This window comes from Ascaphus truei, chromosome 2 (assembly GCF_040206685.1).
Source record: "Ascaphus truei isolate aAscTru1 chromosome 2, aAscTru1.hap1, whole genome shotgun sequence".
NCBI lineage: Eukaryota > Metazoa > Chordata > Amphibia > Anura > Ascaphidae > Ascaphus > Ascaphus truei.
In genome coordinates, this window is record NC_134484.1 from 258,768,516 (window position 1) to 258,788,930 (window position 20,415).

General features: G+C 40.0%; 1 protein-coding gene across 2 annotated transcripts in view; it reads left to right on the top strand.

Moving 5' to 3' along the window:
- ADCY2 (adenylate cyclase 2) overlaps nucleotides 1-20,415 on the top strand; it is a 1,451,375-nt gene that overhangs the window by 1,203,535 nt on the left and 227,425 nt on the right. The window contains exon 16 of one of the 2 annotated variants that reach the window (XM_075586169.1): nucleotides 483-620. In XM_075586169.1, coding sequence (XP_075442284.1) covers nucleotides 483-620 — 138 coding nt within the window. The remainder of the gene's footprint in view (nucleotides 1-482; nucleotides 621-20,415) is intronic. The other variant, XM_075586170.1, reaches the window with a different exon arrangement.

The window sequence follows — 20,415 nt, forward strand, 5'->3', positions numbered from 1 at the left end:
CTTCTGTGCTTGACAATACTATAGTTAATACGCTCAGCAGAAAAAAAAACATTAAAAATTACTTTAAGGCAAGTAGCACTTTAATATAGTTTTTCCAGGATATCATGAATATGAACTGAAATGTTGGGTTGTAATAAAAAGTATGGTGTAGCTATTTTATAATATGATGGTGTTTTCAAGTGCTGCTTGCTAGCCCTAAGGTTATTACTATTGCTCCCAAACCATTACATGGTCTCATTTCACTTATGTAAATCCATGTCTACCTTGACATTGCCTTGGATTTGAGAACTGGGTGGTGATTACATTAGTGAAACAGCTGTAGATCACATTACCTGTTAGAAGAGATGTTACTGTACATGTTAAATGAGGAATGTTGATTATCCAAAAATTAAAGCTTTCTGTTACAAATTAAAAATGTCAAAGTCATGTCCAAATTAAAAGTAACATATCTTATTTTTTTACATGTCTCTCTGTTTCTCTAGCAGTGCAGCAAAAAAGCATCTGCATCATTTTTATGGATTTTAAAGTCATCTGGAATCATTCTGAACCGACCCTGGCCTCGGATTACCCTCACTGTGACAACTACCACAATCATTTTGACTATGGCCATATTTAACATGGTAGGACTAAGAGGATTCTTTCACTTTGTGATACATTCATTGATCATTATTTCAAGTGATTGTCTATATCAGCAGCATTGCTTGTGTGTTCTTTTTGCCTTACTGTGTGTTCCTTACTATTTCCCATTTTGATTTATGCAGTATTACTGTGTGCAATATATCACAAAATTTTTTTATGATGTGTGGGTTGTAAGTACTGAAAGAAAAAAAGAAAAATCCACTCATCAAATGTGAGAATTTAGACATAATGCAGAAAAAGACCTCACCTGGGTTCAGTTGGTGTTCAGATCCTTTGCCCCCACCTCTCTGCATCAAAAGTCAGTACATCAGTAAAGAAAATGGATCAGCACTCAACAATACATCAAGTACAAAAATAAATAATCATGTCACCAAAGCCAATTTTAAAGCAACCAAGTAGCTGCTATTTAATGAGTGTTCCTTACACGGTATAAAAAATAACTCAGCAGAGTCCCATAAGATGTTAATAGTTTGGACACATATACTTACAAAGTGCAACATTTCTGGGCATTTTGTTACATGATTATTTATTTTTGAACTTGATGTACTGTTGAGTGCTGATCCATTATCTTTACTAGGTTGCAAAATACCGATGATCCAAGTCTGGGCAAGATCGCCTTCCAAAGTATGCAAGATAAAATAATTTAAAAAAATGTAAAAAAATATTCACTTTTCACATCTCTAGGGACAGACACAAAAAAATAATGGCAGAAAGATAATTTTCTACACAAAGAGGTGAATTAACCATAAAAGTAGCACATATTATCTATGCACTGTATTTTAAATATTGTTTCCTGGCTTTACTGTTAATTGAATAGAAAAGTAGTAGTCCATAGTCTGATTGAAAACACATAGGAAATATCTTGGCCTTGTGATAAAGTAATAGTAATAGCATGTTCTTGTATAGCACTGCTAGTTTTTTACGTACTGTAGCAGTTTACAGAGACATTTTGCAGGCACAGGTCCCTTCCCCTGGAGTTTACAATCTATGTTCTTGGTGCCTGAGGCACGGGGAGATAAAGTGACTTGCCCAAGGTCACAAGGAGCCGACACCAAGAATTGAACCAGGTTCCCCTGCTTCAAACTCAGTGCCAGTCAGTGTCTTTACTCACTGAGCAACTCCTTCTCCCATAAGTGATATACTTATGTTCTGCGTGTATTCATTTTTATGGATTAACAAAACCGTTTATATTGTATATCAAATCTCAAGTGAGCAAAAACTTTAAAGCTATGAGGATGTGTTGATTCTGAAGGAATGGTTTAGTGAGTAAAGGCAGGTTCAATTCTCGGTGTCAGCTCCTTGTGACCTTGGGTAGGTCACTTTATCTCCCTGTGCCTCATGCATAGATCGAAAGTTTTTTGAGGCAGAGATTGTGCCTGTAAAATTGGATGTACAGTGCTGTGTGCCATGCTATATTCATCGCTCAACCTCAGTATTAGGTAAATGTATAATCATGTAGGTGGTGCATAGGGAATATATAATGTTTTTGCAAAGTCTGATCAAAGAAGATCAGGAAAGGTCCCCCAATACTGCACTCTAGCAATAATATGAAATTATGAGAATATAGTTATCAAAGCCTCTGATAAAGGAGGCAACACAGTGGTTCTCAACAAGGATGATTATGCATTAGAGTGCAGACGTCTACTCTCTGATAAGAGCTGCTATAAATTATTAGAGACAGATCTGACAAACAAATTCCAAATTGAACTCAAGGAAATAGTTAAAGAAGGGCTATTGAAGGGTCATTTTACAAAATGAATATGACTTTATTTATGTCAAATCACCAAGAATAGCAACATTTTATCACCATCCAAACATTCATAAGGGCAAATTACCACCGCCTGGCAGACCTATAATATCAGGTACAGGCATGCCCCGGTTTAAGGACACTCACTTTAAGTACACTCGCGAGTAAGTACATATCGCTCAATAGGCAAACGGCAGCTCGCGCATGCGCCTGTCAGCACCTCCTGAACAGCAATACCGGCACCCTACCTGTACGGAAGCTGTGCGCAAGCGGGGAGACTATAGAGCCTGTTACAAATGCATTTTTTACATCAGTTATGCACGTATATGATGATTGCAGTACAGTACATGCATCAATAAGTGGGACAAAGGTAGTGCTTCACTTTAAGTACATTTTCGCTTTACATACATCCTCCGGTCCCATTGCGTACGTTAATGCGGGGTATGCCTGTATTGAAAATGTGACCTCTAATTCCAGCATTTACTAAATTCCTTCGTCCCTTTGTAGGATCTTTGCCCTCTCACTTACGTGACACTATGGACATTCTGCTTAAGCTGGAGGATGTTGTTGTTGGCCTTTATACGCTCTTAGTGTGTCTTGACTCTATACCAGCATATTGCATCAGACTGGTATGGATGCCATCTACCATTTTTTAAAACTGCACAGCGAATTTGTTATGAATCTTTTAGACTTCACATTAACTAGGAACTATTTCCTTTCTGAGAATAAACACTACCACCAGATTCAGGGCACCGCCATGGGGACCTACGCTAACTTATATCTGGGTTGGTGGGAGTGGACGTGGTTTTTGGTGATGCCTTGAAAAGAATATACGGACCAGATAGACATCTGGGTCCACTATATCGATGACATTATGATCCTCTGGAATGGCAGTGAAGACAATCTACACAAATTTGTTTATAGCCTTAGCACTAATACACAACATTTGAAACTGACATATCGGTCTGATTCCAAACAGATCAATTTTCTTGACATCACTGTTAAGAAGAATTGGGAAGGGTATCTTGAGACAACAATTTACAGAAAATCTACTTCAAACAACAACTTACTTAGAACAGAAAGTCACCATCCGCCACATCTCATCAGGAATATCCCTACAGGACAATTCCTATGGCTAAGACGAAAATGTTCCACCATGTCTGTATTCACTATTCAGGCGGCAGACATGATTGCACGATTCTATGAGTGTGGGTACAGTAGAGGAGCAGTTAAAAAAGCATATAATAAAGCACTACATGTGACCAGGCCTACCCTTCTGACCAAAAGCAAAAGAACTGATCAAGACGTCGAGATAATAAGAATTAAAGGAACATACAATAATCAATGGGGTGATATACGGAGGATTCTAATGGAACACTGGCACTTATTGATAGAAGACCATGACCTGTCACTAGTCCTAAAATCTGTACCCAGTATGACAAGCAGAAGGTCGAAAAACTTAAAGGACAGATTAATGCACAGTCATCATCAGGGCATTCAAAAAAGGACACATTGATTAGGCAAAAAAACAAGTGGATCTTTTCCATGCGGTAGGTGCAGAGAATGCACCTACATATCCCCCACTAAATCTTTTACCAACTCCAAACATACCAAAACCTTCCAGATAAAAGACTTTAACTGTCTTACTAAGGGGGTAATATATATCATCAACTAGGATTGGGGTAAGCAATATGTTGGCCAAAACACATAGACCACTCAAGGTCAGAGTTCTGGAACACATCGGGTCAGTTAGAAATGCATTAGATACCCCAGTAGCTAGACAACATCGAAGCCCATAAAGGGGATACCAGTGTTCTGCACTTTATAGGTTTCGAACATGTCTGTCAAGGTCCCCGCAAAGGAGACAGGGACAAACACCTTCTACAGTGTGAGTGCAGGAGGATTTTCAATTTACAGACATAGAACCCACTAGGTTTAAATGAGGGATTCATTTATTCACCCTATCTCTAAAGAGCTGGACTATTAAGATATGCTTCAGTCAAGAATCTGTATACATTCTTTTAAGCATAAGGGATCAGCCATTAAGAACTAACACCAAGCAACTAGTTTGGTAGAAACTTTTAGTGATGGGGTTGGGATCCAGGTATTTAGGATTAAACATAGTAATGGACCGTATTGTCTTTAGAGGCGGTTCACCTAGAGACAGTTCATTCCTACACCATACACATAACACCATTGTGAAAAATGTAGACATTTTAATATATGCGTGTAGGCAAATAGTAGCCTATATATATAAATATGTGAGGACCAATTAGGCTTTTCAGCCTCAGAAATGCATGCAGGTGTGTGTATATATGTTACCCACACAATGATTGATATGGCTGTGCAAATTCTCTGGCGTACTTGTTCCACATAGAGCATTAGCTGTTTAATATGATTAAATATTTTAAAAGGGTTGAGACAGTATTTGCTATCTCTCCTTTACTATGGGTCTCGTCTAATCACGGGCAGTGGGCATGGCTGAAGTCTCCTAATGATTATGACACTATGATGCATCCTTAACATACCCCCCACATTTGGCTATTTAGGAGGAGACTTTACTGATGGTTGTTACTCCTTCCCTGAAGAACCGTACCTACAGACGAGACCACGAGTATTCTAAAGCTTGCCTTAAACTAGCCCGGTTACATTCTGGGTATGTGCTGGGTGTAACCTGGCTAGTTTAAGGCAAGTTTAAGGCATTTCTGCATTGACTAATGACCCATAGGATTAACACAGCAGGGGTCCCTGGCAGTCCCATTCAGTTTGAATGGGACTGCCAGGGACCCCCGCTGTTAATTTGATGGGCCATTTATCAATGATGAAATGCTGGGTCTAGTTTAAGGCAAGTATAAGGCATGTATCCAGCATGTACCTGGGTCTTTTTGGCGATTGCCACTGGTTTGTGTTAGAATAACCGTGGGCACTACTGTAGTTACGTGAAACGGCGTCGGGTTTTATGGACGTCACAATGGTGACGTCTGGTGGTGGGACGTGATGTGGAGGCAGAGGAATAACATGCTGCAACTTCCAATCTGGTTGTATAGCGATGATTCACATTCTTTTCAATTGCATTAAGTATTAGGCTGCTGATTTGGCAAAAGTACTCTAATATTATCTGGAGCACCCTCTGGTTTATTGCAGCCACTTAAGCTAAATAATGATGCATGGATTTATTAGGTAGTAAACAAATCTGATACACTGCTGTTGTCATATGCTGCACTATTTACTGCCAAGATTCCAGGGTTTGTTCTTTCCCTATGTATCTGTAATTATGATACTTTCTAATGACACTGTCAGGGACAGCCTGAATATTAAAGCTGTGGACTCAGCTTACTGTCTCTACACAGATTTAGAACAAAGACCATTGCTAAAATAGCATTTACAAACTCAGCATTTATGCATGCATACACTAGATAATGAACACACTCGATACACCCATGCTGTTATGCTGCATTAACTACAGCTGGGACTACAGAGTGTGCTCTTTTTCTATGCAATTGGATTTGTGATAACACTGGGCTCTTCCTTATGTTAAATGTGAATCGGTATTCAATTGGTTATACATTTGTTCAACTTTTTCCTTATCAGGTTTACCATACCAGCAATTGAGGGAGTTAATGAATTACATTTTATACGGCTTAAATTTAAAAGCTTGTGTATTTTCCATTACAGCTGTACAGCTGCGACCGCCTTTATGCTAAGGCGGCCGTAGCCAAGCCGCTCTGATAACCGCGGCCAGACGCGGTCTGTTTTCTTTTTTTCTGGAGCGAGTTTCGATATGTTAGCGCTTGGATTTTTAACGCTGTGCAATACTGCAATACCGTCTAAAAACTCAGGTGGGCATTGGCGAGCTGTTGTCTTAAAAGTCTAATAGCAATTCAACCTACAGTACAGCCATACATTTTCTGCAAGTCTGTGTGTGCACGCGCAGTAATTGTAAATTTGAAGATTTATACAGTATTACAAAAATATAACGTTGCGTCTTCTTCGAATATAAAATTATCACATTTCTACAGTATATGTATTAATTTAGTAATTAATACTTTTCATACTGTTTATTTTATGCGCATGCGTGTACTGTACAATATGTCTCATTTGAACATTGTTGAAACGCATAGGTGTGTTACAGTATGACATTTTGGCGCATTAAACATTATGATGATGTTTTGAAAATATTTCTTTGAACTGATAATCCCTCATACAGCGCTCTCCCCCTCGCCCCCCGCACACACACAAGGCTCAAAGATTTCAACTTCTTATCTACACCTCTTCCACACAATTCATTTGTAATGGATGGCTTTCTGGCTTGAATCTTCCCGAGCGTGGCATCACATTCCTGCGCATGCGTGTATGACTTCCCATTCATTTAGAAGTTAGTTCAAGTTTTAAAAATATATATTTTTTTTTCGGTTATCGACATGGGCTTGCATAACAATTCTGGATATTATGAGAATCAAGTTTTAAAAATATATATTTTTTTCGGTTATCAACATGGGCTTGCATAACAATTCTGGATATTATGAGAAAAAATGTTGTTTTTTTATGTTATTTTTTTTTTTTTTTCGTTTCTCGATATGTGCTGTGTCTGCATAACAATTCTTGATATTCTGATCATCAATCAGTACTGTAGCTTTTTAATTCTACACTAGTCATGCACATGCTTTATGATGTGTGATTTTTATTTGGGGGTGTGGGGATCAAAACATTATGATGACCTGTTGAAAATATTTATTTGAACTACAGGTAATCCATCATAAAGCTTCCTCCCCCTCCCCCCACACACACAAGGCTCAAGGATTTCAACTTCATATCTACACCTCTCACAAACCATTCATTTTCAAATGGTTAGCTTTGTGGCTATAATCTTCCCGAGCAAGCCTGGTCTCACATTTCTGCACCTGCGTGTAATTCTTTTGGGTGTGACCTTGTTGATTATTAATGCGCATGCGTGTAGAACTTCCCATTCAATTAAAAGTTCAAATCTGAAAAAAAACTTTTTTTTTCTTTCGACATGTGCTGTGCCTGCATAACAATTCTTGATATTCTGATCATCAATCTGTACTGTAGCTTTTTAATTCTACAGTAGTCATGCACATGCTTTATGACGTGGGTGGTATACTGTGATTTTTATTTGGGTGTGCGGGAAAATATTTATTTGAACTACAGGTAATCCATCATACAGCTTCCCCCCCCCCCCCGCACACACAAGGCTCAAGGATTTCAACTTCTTATAGACACCTCTCACAAACCATGAGAATTACTCATTCATCCACCACCCAAACCCCGAATCCCTTCATTAAAATCTTTGAGGATTTGTTTACGGTAACTCATGCGCACGTGTGATAATCCCTTCACGAATTTCATATGTTAATCTGATTAGCCCTTCTTGTCCCTTCAACCCCTCCCCTCCCCACCACTTCACACACAAGCCTTACAACGTGAATAGAAATATTTATCCAGATCCGAATTTAATATGTAAATCTGATAAGAGGGGTGGGGGTGGGGGGTGTTTCAATGATTATGATTGATGAATGTAAAGAAAGATTTATTTTATCAGGAATAAAAAATATAAATAATCATGAATAATACAAATTACAGTCTTTATATTCTTTGTACACATACTGTAGTTCTTCTGTCAGTTGAAAATTAAGGGCCGGTGGATTATCATGGAAGAATGAAAAATACAAATAATCATGAATTATGCAAATTTATAATAATAAAAATAGTAATACAAATTTTCAGTCTTTATCTTCTTCGTCATGGCCACATTGCATTCTGTATTTCATTGAGAGTGTGGGGGGTTTGTGTAAATCATGACTGTAGATACACTATAAACACAGTTTACAAAATTAACACATGATACCCCCCTCCCCCGTCTGTCCTTTTTTAGTGCAGATCTCTCTGAAAAGGAAAGAAAAAAATTAGTGCAGTTAAGTGCATATAATGGCATTGTGTGCAGTATAACTACCCCATATTGGACGATGCAGTTACTACTGTCAAACTACTGTATACTGGAACTCATTATACATTATAACTACTGTATAACTACTGTAAAATACTTTGTAACAAGATTGGTAGTGCAGCTCTCTCTGAAAAGAAAAAATAGTGCAGTTAAGTGCATACTGTATACTGTAAAACAATCTGTGCCATACTTACCTGTATCATACTGTACTTGGTGTGCCTGTACTTACCATACTACAGTACAGTACTGTACCATTCTACCTTCCTGATGCATGCCCATTATGCTATATAACAATGGGCAACACAGTCGCAAAATGGTCGATATATTTATTACATTGTTCGACGGTGAGTACATTGTTCCAAAAACTCAGTATGCCATTCGCCAACTCATCCTTTTTTGAGGGTTTCACCACTTTTCGGATATGATCCTTCAGCTGATGCCAGACCATTTCTATAGGATTGAAGTCTGGCGATCTGTCATTGGAGGGGGAAAAAGGGAGAATTAGTTAAAGAGATACACAGTAAACAGTGGGAAAAAATGAGACATGGTAAACGTATTTACTCCGCTGGCGTCTTCACCCAGTTGATACCGCAGGCAAGAATATGCGCACAAGACGCGGTGTGTTTGGGATCGTTGTCCTGGTAGAAACAGTGACCATCTGGGAATTCACGTGTGATATATTCCACCACCTCAGGCACTATTTTCTCTTGAAAAAAATATTTATTCATGATTCCTACACTGGCGACACACTTTATTCGAGCTCGGCTAGTCCCACGAATTCGGGTATATCCGGGTGTATTGAGGTTTGTGACTGTTTTCTGCCCGAGTGCATTGAGGTATTTTCCAGGCAGGGATTGAAGCATTTTATTCCCGCTGGCTGCAATACTGCACAGTATATATATATATACTGCATTACAATTCATGAATTTATGCCATCTGGTAGACACGCGAAGCATTGCAGCCTATTAAATCCTAATCATTATCATTTAACAGATCAGCCGCCCGTCAGCCAGGCATGAACCCAGGCTGGGAAGGCAAACGCAACGGGGCTTGTCAGAGGTGAGGAGCGGCGCATTCCAGGTATCTGCCAGGTACATACTGGGCATTTGCTCGAATAAAGTGTGTCGGTGCAGTATAACAAGAAAAGAAAAGTGCTCAAAATAATGCACACTACAGTAGCACAGTACAGTGCATAAGGCTACAGCATGTGACTTTGTGCATTATTTTACTATCAAAGATGACGATGCATCCTGGTCCACGCCTAGAGATGGCACCCCACCCATGCATCTTCACTGGGTGTTTTAGACGCAGCTTCATAGATATGCGTCCTTTTTTGTGGAATGCAAAGGTGGCAAATCTCTCCAGCGATACAGTAAACTCGTCAGTAAAGATGCAATCTTGAAAAGATTCGCAACTGTCGATCCATGCCTGTGCCTGGACCACTCTCTTGATCTTGTTTACGTCCCTTATCATAGGGTACGCTCTGTAATGACAAGGAATAATTTTATAGGTACAGTACAATTTCTTAAACCACACTTTTACCTCCTGTACTGTCCAGTACTAACCTCACACGTCCATATTTCCATCCAATTCTGTGTCTCATCTTCTTTATGCTGGTCTCTGATACGGATATATTGTAAGTTTTCTGCAGAGTGTCTTTGACCCTTGTGGCACTCTTCTCATCATTCTCTTCACTTATTTGGTCAACCAGAAGAGTTGTCTCCCTACAGTGTAAAGGAAAAACAACAATATGTCACAGTAGGCCACAAGTACAGTACATCATTTATGCACAGGCCTATAGTATGGCTAAATATATATAATACTGTATTCTGTAGTTATATAAATATACAGCGATATAAATAATAATAGATATATATACAGTAATATAGTTATATAAATATACAGAGATATAAATAATAATATATATATATATATACTGTCGCGGCCGAGTTTATTCTTACCTTTGCCCGGTCTGGGCCACGACAGAAACCGGGCGCGCGCTGAGATGTCCCGGGCGCGTGCCGGAGCCTCGGAGGATCGGTCCTCCGATCAGGGCTATCCCCTCCCCTCTTCGGGTCCGCCGGGTCCCCCGGAGCCCCCCACCGCAATCCCCCACATCGCGGGACACCAGGGCTCCCTCGGGGAGCCCTGGGCACGCGCGCCATGCGTGCACGCTCCCGATGAAGCGTGACCGCGCATCGATGACGCGCGGCACGCCGAGGGAAATAAACGAGCAAGCCGGGACACCTCCCGGCTTGCGGCTCCAGCCAGGTGAGAATAAAGTGTGTCGCCAGTGTTTATATATATATAGTTATATAAATATACAGTGATATAAATAATAATTTATATATATTTATATATATATATATATATTATTTATATCACTGTATATTTATATAACTATGGAAGAAAAGAAAAGAAAAACAGGCGAACACCTAGTGCATTAAAGTATAACAATAAGTTTATGGAACAATAAAAACAGACAAATGCCCACTCACAAGTGTAACGGTATTTCGAGCAGTTATGAGATAGGCCCTCATAAGCCAGTGATAGCGTCCGGATCAGCAATGGTGTCCTCTCCTGCACACAAGTTGCGCGGTCTACTTCTACCGGAAGTGACGTCCACCCGGTCAGGTGCCCCGTAGAAGGAAGTCCCTCCGGGAACCAGGACCTTCCCCCCATACAGGGCGTGGCTAAGGCAGAAGAGACGCTACCCCACTGAGATCTTCGTTACGGGCTGAGACGAATGCAGGCTGTATGTGTGTCATACTGTTTACAGTAAGCAGTAAACTGTGTACTGAAATGGGGGGTTGTGAGTGCGTGAGTCATAATGAGTAATAATGAAGTGAGTGATAATTAAGGAAAGAGGTGCAACTCACTTTGAAATACTGTAGAAATAGAATTGATTATAAGAATGTACTGCTGCGGCACAGTTTATTCGAGCATTTGCCCGTTCTGTGCCGCAGCAGTAGCCTGGCGCGCGCCCGAGTGTGACGGGCGCGCGCCGAAGCAGCGGAAGAGCGCCCTCCGATCGGGGCGCTCTCCCTACCGCTGCCGGGTCCGCCGGGTCCCCCGGAACCCCCTGCCGCTGTCCCGCGATCGCGGGACACCAGGGCTCCCTCGGGGAGCCCCTGGACACGCGTGCAGGGGGCGCACGCTCCCGATGACGCGTGACCGCGCGTCTATGACGCGCGGCACGCCGAGGGGCGGCCACAAGCAAGCCGGGAGATTTCCCGGCTTGCGGTACCGACCACACTTCAATAAAGTGTGTCGGTAGTGTAAGAATGTAATTATGATAATTTAGGAATAATAATTGCTAGGAAAATGGTTCTGTTAAAAACAATAAGTCATCTAACCAATAAAAGTGCTATTGCAGTACTGCACGGTAAAGAAAACATATTCAAAATACTTTACTTAGAATTTTTTGGTCTTACCGTGGGCATGATAGCTCATGGTGGCTGCTGGTACAACGAGGCCAGAAGTACTTAACCAGTGTTGAATATAAGAAATTTGTTGTCCTCTCATGTACATATCCTTTATTCTCATGCTGAGATCCTTAGAAATCTTTTTAACAGGCATCGCTGCGTGTAGAAAGAAATACAAGCACAAGAATGTATATTCGATGTTGAGTCGATGTGTTTTCAGTGTGCAGTGAATCAACAAAATGGATGGTGTATTTATATTTTAATGGGTGTTATTACAGTATGCCCACTTTTAACACCTGCACCTCATGGCAATGCACGCGGAAAAAAAAATGTAGTGCACATTACAGTACGCCCACTTTTAACACCTGCACCTCAATCAAAATAGGGACACAGTGTATAAAAGGTGACTCAAATGGCATAGCCCACCACACTCTGATCTGTATCTGAACTTGCTCTTGTCCAGTTATTGAATTGTGCTTTACACCATCTGCATCCATGGATCAACACCGATTCTACGGATGCAGGAACCCACTCTCTTCTGCCGTGCCTACTGTGCCGGAAAAGCGAAAGGCGGGAGCCTTTTCCAAGCCACAGCCAAAGCGAACGGACAAGGCTAATAAAGAAAACCTTCTGATGACACCAAAGTCTAAGGCTTTTAAGAAGCCTTATTATGTCAAGAAGAAATTGGCTGATATATCATTAAAGCAAAACATATGGGAGCCACCCATCGATGCTGCTCTCCTGGGAACCCACATTTCACCTTCTCCTGCACTCCACGCTGCCGCTTCTCTGCAGCGAACCCCTATCTCATCCGCTCCAGCATCCATCCACTCAGATGTCCACAGCACCCCATGCACAAGATCCAGCTCATTAGACCGCATGCTGAATGGGTTAAGTGGGAAAAAAGAGAGAAAATTTGCGCCAGAAAATTTAGCCTACTATTTGGTGTGTAGCTTCAGTCCTTTCCACAAAGTGGTTCCGCTGCCTGAGTCTTTCAGAGGTGATTCACCAACCTCTGTATGAATATGGGTAGAAAAAGGGTTGAAATGTCCTCGGGCGCGTCACTCTTCTTGCGGCTCCACGACGTGTAATACGTGCAAAGTAGAAGAGAAAGGGAGGGGCCACAGTAAGAAAAACAGCACAAAATTATGCACACTTCTTCATTAGGATAGGGAGAGGGGGAGGAAGGGGTGGGAGGAGAAGACAAGGGAAGAGAGATGTTGAATCAAACTTTTTAGGTGGAGACACACTCACATCAAAACTCTAGTGTCTTGTGCTCATGTCTCCTCCTCTATATAAGATTGGGTGGGTTGTAGGTAAGGAAATGCCCTCTGGTGTCTTCCTTGACAAAAAATAAAAGGGAGAAAAAATAGTGCAATACAATTTAATTAGACAGTAGGTGAATGAGATTTAAAACTTACAAGCGACCGATATTATTAGGCATAGGAAGGAGATGCCACCAGACTCCACAACGTGTCCCTCTCTGAGTTGGGGTGTTTCGTCTCGGCTGATCCCTGCTGGCAAAAGTTCTTTCTGTCTGTATGCTGGGGTGTATGCAGCTGTAGCGTGGATAATCAGGGCCCGTGCACAGGCTATGTTCTCCTCCAGCCGCCTATCCCCTCTGCAGAGACAGTCTTCAGCTTCCTAATTCCGTTGTGCATGCGCATGCGCAGACGGCAGGACGCTGGGCCAAATACAGGGGAAAAAAAAAAACTCCTCACTACGGTGGCTTGGAGTAACCAAAAAACGTCAGACGCGTTTCGCCAATGCTTCCTCAGTGACATAGGCAAGTTCAGGGTATCAGCAGTCTTTTATACCTTGCGATTTCCTCAGTTTAATTCTAAATTTGCTGGTTTCTCTCTGGCCATGTGAGATGTTCTAATACTGCCAATCTATGCTGGTACAACAGAATGCATAACAAATACAATAAATATATTACATAAACCTCTTGATATTACACAAATATAATTTTAAGAACAGGAGGCATGCTTAAAGAACCTTTATTGATTGCATGCACCCTGTGGGGGCTTAAAAAGGTGGAAGATAAAACGGAAGATAAAATGGGCAGTTGGAAGAAGAAAAACATGTCTTAGGAATCTAAAGATGTTAAAAAACTTAAAATTTACTATTTTCATAAAAGCCTTTAAAATGGGGTTAAGAATCTTAGGGAAAATTGTTAAAAACACAAAACAGATTCTTATGGAGTTAGATGACCCATATGAGGTTATACCCAAGGGTTTCTAAGAATGCCGTCTGTTTTACAGATATGTTTTATCACATTTGTTTCAAGACGCTTGTAAAACACTTTATGGCTAAATCTGCTATAATTTGAGATGTTTGTAACAGTATAAAAATTACTGGCTAATCTGATATGTGTAGTTATTCAAAATCTTTATTGCTTCAGAATGGGTGTTTTAGACATTAGGGGAGAAATGAAGTGATCTCCATATCCAGATTTAACCCCTTAGGTGCCAGTGTTTGGACGGTGAAAATCCAAAAGGATTCTCTTTTATTGATTTTCTTTATGTAATCTCCTCCCCTCCAATCGGGTTTAACTATTTCAATCCCAAAGAATTTTAAACAAGATGGATTCTGGTTATGCTTAATCTTATAATGGTTTGAGACACTATGAGTCTCTAAACCATTACATATGTTCCTAATGTGTTCTCCCAATCTTGTTTTAAGTTTCCTTATTGTTCTACCTACGTACTGTAGGTTGCAACCACACTGCAGTACATAGATCACCCCTTTGCTGTCACAGGTGATATGTGATTTAATATCAAAGTTTAAATTAGACACGATGCAAGTGAAGGAAATTATCTTACTATTAAGTAGTGTATTGTTCCTACATGCCTTGCAATTTAGGCATCTTTTAAAACCCTTTGTTAATTGGTCTAACCAACAGCTTTTAGTTTTAGGAGGTAAAAAACTAGGCACTAATTTCTGTTTAATATTTGGTGCTCTTGAGTAAATTAAAGTCGGTTTGTCTCCAATTATTTCTTTTAAAAGGTCATCTTGTTTTAAAATAGGCCAATGTTTCTTTAAAATCCCTTCTATCTGTTTTGAGTTTGTACTATATGTTGTGATAAAAGGAATACAAACATCTGGTTGGCTTTTTATATTTTTATTATTGTACACTAACATATCTTTTCTGTCTACAGCCCCTACCTTTTGTAATGCTTTATCAATTATTTCTATTTTGAAGTCCTTCTCAAGGAACTTATTCTTCATAGGGATTATTTGCTCATCAAAGTCGCTCTTTTTAGTACAGTTGCGTTTCAAGCGCCTGAATTCCCCATAGGGGACATTCTCCAACCAATTTTTCTTGTGGCAGCTATTGGCCTTAATAAAATTATTACAATTTACTGTTTTAAAATGTGTTTTTGTGTTGATAACTCCTTGTTCAATATAAATTTCTAAGTCTAAGAATATCACCTCCGATATGCTGGAATTATAAGTAAAAATCAAATTTAAATTATTAATGTTAATAGTAGTAAAAAAGGTCTGTAGTGATTCGAGGTCGCCTTTCCATATGATGATAATGTCATCTATATAGCGTTTATAGAACACCAGGTTTGCCTCCCATGTCTTGTTGGTCCAGATCACTTGATCCTCCCACCATCCAAGAAAAAGGTTAGCATAACTGGGAGCAAACCTGGTGCCCATTGCGGTCCCTCTCTTTTGCAAATAATAATCACCCTCAAACCAAAAGACGTTATGATTAAGGATAAAACCAATTCCTTCTATTAAAAAGCGCTTCTGTGTTTTTTCTAATTCTAATTATTTGTCTAGGCAGTACATTGTGGCATCACACCCCTGCACATAATCTATACATGTGTAGAGTGATGTGATGTCACAGGTAGCAAGTATGTAGTCCGACTGCCACTGAATCCTCTCTAGTGATTATATCACCTGGGTTGTGTCTTTGATGTATGAAGGCAACTTCTTAACTGCAGGTTGCAGTATAGTGTCTATATAGGCAGAGAAGTTCTGGGTCAAGGTGCCGATCCCAGATATTATGGGTCTTCCTGGGGGGTTGGTTAGAGATTTATAAAGTTTTGGCAGGTAATAAAAAACCGGTATTCTCGGATTCTGTGTTGCTATAAATTCATGTTCTTTTTTTAAAAGAATCCCTTTTTCAAGGCCATCATCTAACAGTTTTGATAGTTCTTTATTGTAAGATGTGGTTGGGTTTGATTTTAATTTTACATAAGTGGTAATATCCCCCAATAGCCTTTCTGCCTCTTTTATGTAATCTGAGGTGTCTAGGATCACCACTCCACCCCCTTTATCGGCTGGTTTAATAACCAACTCTTTATTATCGGCTAGTTTGTCCAAGACTTCTCGTTCCTTCTTTGAGAAATTTGGTCTCATTTTAGTTTTTCTATTTCCTATTGTTTTTAAATCTTCTTCCACCAGCTTCTGAAAGGTTTCCAAATATGGGCCCCTACAGAAGCTTGGATAGAAGGTAGAAGGTTTTTTTAGAGACGTATGTGTAAAGGGATTGTCTTTATCCTCTAGATTCGTCAAACCATTCGTTAAAGAAACATTGGCCTATTTTAAAACAAGATGACCTTTTAAAAGAAATAATTGGAGACAAACCGACTGTAATTTACTCAAGAGCACCAAATATTAAACAGAAATTAGTGCCTATTTTTTTACCTCCTAAAACTAAAAGCTGTTGGTTAGACCAATTAACAAAGGGTTTTAAAAGATGCCTAAATTGCAAGGCATGTAGGAACAATACACTACTTAATAGTAGGATAACTTCCTTCACTTGCATCGTGTCTAATTTAAACTTTGATATTAAATCACATATCACCTGTGACAGCAAAGGGGTGATCTATGTACTGCAGTGTGGTTGCAACCTACAGTACGTAGGTAGAACAATAAGGAAACTTAAAACAAGATTGGGAGAACACATTAGGTACATATGTAATGGTTTAGAGACTCATAGTGTCTCAAACAATTATAAGATTAAGCATAACCAGAATCCATCTTGTTTAAAATTCTTTGGGATTGAAATAGTTAAACCCGATTGGAGGGGAGGAGATTACATAAAGAAAATCAATAAAAGAGAATCCTTTTGGATTTTCACCGTCCAAACCCTGGCACCTAAGGGGTTAAATCTGGATATGGAGATCACTTCATTTCTCCCCTAATGTCTAAAACACCCATTCTGAAGCAATAAAGATTTCGAATAACTACACATATCAGATTAGCCAGTTATTTTTATACTGTTACAAACATCTCAAATTATAGCAGATTTAGCCATAAAGTGTTTTACAAGCGTCTTGAAACAAATGTGATAAAACATATCTGTAAAACAGACGGCATTCTTAGAAAACCTTGGGTATAACCTCGTATGAGTCATCTAACTCCATAAGAACCTGTTTTGTGTTTTTAACAATTTTCCCTAAGATTCTTAACCCCATTTTAAAGGCTTTTATGAAAATAGTAAATTTTAAGTTTTTTAACATCTTTAGATTCCTAAGACATGTTTTTCTTCTTCCAACTGCCCATTTTATCTTCCGTTTTATCTTCCACCTTTTTAAGCCCCCACAGGGTGCATGCAATCAATAAAGGTTCTTTAAGCATGCCTCCTGTTCTTAAAATTATATTTGTGTAATATCAAGAGGTTTATGTAATATATTTATTGTATTTGTTATGCATTCTGTTGTACCAGCATAGATTGGCAGTATTAGAACATCTCACATGGCCAGAGAGAAGCCAGCAAATTTAGAGTTAAACTGAGGAAATCGCAAGGTATAAAAGACTGCTGCTACCCTGAACTTGCCTACGTCACTGAGGAAGCATTGGCGAAACGCGTCTGACGTTTTTTGGTTACTCCAAGCCACCGTAGTGAGGAGTTTTTTTTTTTTTCCCTGTATTTGGCCCAGCGTCCTGCCGTCTGCGCATGCGCATGCACAACGGAATTAGGAAGCTGAAGACTGTCTCTGCAGAGGGGATAGGCGGCTGGAGGAGAACATAGCCTGTGCACGGGCCCTAATTATCCACGTTACAGCTGCATACACACCAGCATACAGACAGAAAGAACTTTTGCCAGCAGGGATCAGCCGAGATGAAACACCCCAACTCAGAGAGGGACACGTTGTGGAGTCTGGCGGCATCTCCTTCCTATGCCTAATAATATCGGTCGCTTGTAAGTTTTAAATCTCATTCACCTACTGTCTAATTAAATTGTATTGCACTATTTTTTCTCCCTTTTATTTTTTGTCAAGGAAGACACCAGAGGGCATTTCCTTACCTACAACCCACCCAATCTTATATAGAGGAGGAGACATGAGCACAAGACACTAGAGTTTTGATGTGAGTGTGTCTTCACCTAAAAAGTTTGATTCAACATCTCTCTTCCCTTGTATTCTCCTCCCTCCCCCTCTCCCTATCCTAATGAAGAAGTGTGCATAATTTTGTGCTGTTTTTCTTACTGTTGCCCCCCCCTTTCTCTTCTACTTTGCACGTATTACACGTCGTGGAGCCGCAAGAAGAGTGACGCGCCCGAGGACATTTCAACCCTTTTTCTGAATGGGTTAAGTGTCGATACCCCTGAGAAATCTATGCTGGTAAAGATAGATCTACTTTTAGAGAACATGCTAAATATGGATCAACGGATGGAGAAGATGGATAAGCAGATGGAGAAGATAGAGACTGACATAGCGGGGATGCATAATTTGCTTTGAGTTCCTGCCCCTGTATGTCGGACGCAGAAGCAGGAGGGTGGCATGGATGGGATGGATGAGAACTTCAACCTTCGATCACCAAGCGCACCCCCTCCATCAGAAGAATGTGTGTTCATGTATGTCGTTGACGAGGATGACATGACAACACCGTCAAGACCACGCCAGGAGACAACACAGACAAGTCGACTAAGACAGGAGGAAAGCATCTTCCCAGACCACCTAACCTCGCCCGCTGCCACAAGCACACCCGCTCCCAGAAGCACACCCACACACGCTTGCATTGAGACGGTGCCCGACATCCTCTTGCGCGACCTGTCCCAGCAACTCAGGGAGAAGTATAGGTTTGCAAGTGGTGGTATAGCCCATATACATTAGAAAAGTGGGATAAATCCCAAAAAGCGGCGCTCCAACGAATGAGATACAACAATGTTGATATATATTGTTGAACAAGGTATGGAGATAACTATTGCAATAGTGATAGCATTGGACCCAGTGCATTAGCAGGAGTGTATAGTCAATGATTGTCCTATAGTGAGGGACTGTTTAATGCCTGTTTGGCACCTCACAAGACAGAGAAAGTCTTACCTGCTGCACTGTAGTGGTCTACATGTCCCTCTTGAATCCATGGGTAGGGAATTACAATACTCACTGGTTGTTCACTCCATAATGCGTGCATCACGCAGAGTAAGTAGAAGAAAGCTTAAAATCCAAGGATTTGCAGCGGAGCACAGCTGAGGAATGGGGCCAGCACTAGCAGTTGAAGGGTTAAAAATATGTTTATTGAAACATGGTTTAACACAAAGGGGAGACAAAACAAACTCTGACGCGTTTCAGGCTATGCAGCCCTTTGTCAAAGAGTACTTTTGTACTCTTTTTGAGTTCTTTTTGTACTCTTTGACAAAGGGCTGCATAGCCTGAAACGCGTCAGAGTTTGTTTTGTCTCCCCTTTGTGTTAAACCATGTTTCAATAAACATATTTTTAACCCTTCAACTGCTGGTGCTGGCCCCATTCCTCAGCTGTGCTCCGCTGCAAATCCTTGGATTTTAAGCTTTAGCCCATATACATGCCATGTACATTTTCAAGCACCACGTGAGCTACGAGTTGTACTGCGGGTGGGCCCACAACGTCAATTACAAAGGGAGTCGCGTCAAAAAGGCTCTTCCTTAAAATTTAAGAAAGACTATTGTGGAGGAATTGCGGCGCTATCATTCCATTACAGATCATTTAATGAAAATCGTGAGAGACTCCATAAATGGCATTTTGCGGCATACAAGTCATCGTCCCTGGAAGGACAGACTGGTGGGGATCGAATTCACTGCGTGATTGGTCATCTGTTCAAATGTTGATTAATTTTTGACTTACAGTACTCCACCAATAAAAAAATTTTTTAAATTGTATTAATAAATAAATGTTTTTACTTACACCATACACCTGTGAATGTTTTGACTTGCTGCACTCCAATAAAAAAAATGTTGATTGTTTTAAATTGTTTCATTGTGTCTCCTTTTATAACAAAATACAGTGTTTCTAGAACATACAGTACTGTACAGTAAGTAATGGTTGGTTAATTAATGTACAGTAGTAAACACAAGAATTTTGCGTTTCAACAAGGTTCCATGAGGCATACAGTACAGTACTGTACTGTATACTGTAGGCATGCGCATTACATCAAAACAGTATTAAAACAATACATACTGTACGGGTATAGAATACACATACTGTAATACATGTAGAATAAATGCATACTTTTTATTTTTGGGGTTTATTATACAGTACAGTATGTAAAAAAGTATTGTACAGTATACTGTATGAAAAAAAACGGCATACTGTTTCAGGCTTTCTATAAAGCTCACAGTAATTCTATCCTAATCCATAAAACATGCACTGCCACTAGATTGTTGCCTCCGGTACGTGGATTTTTAAATCAGATTCAGCAA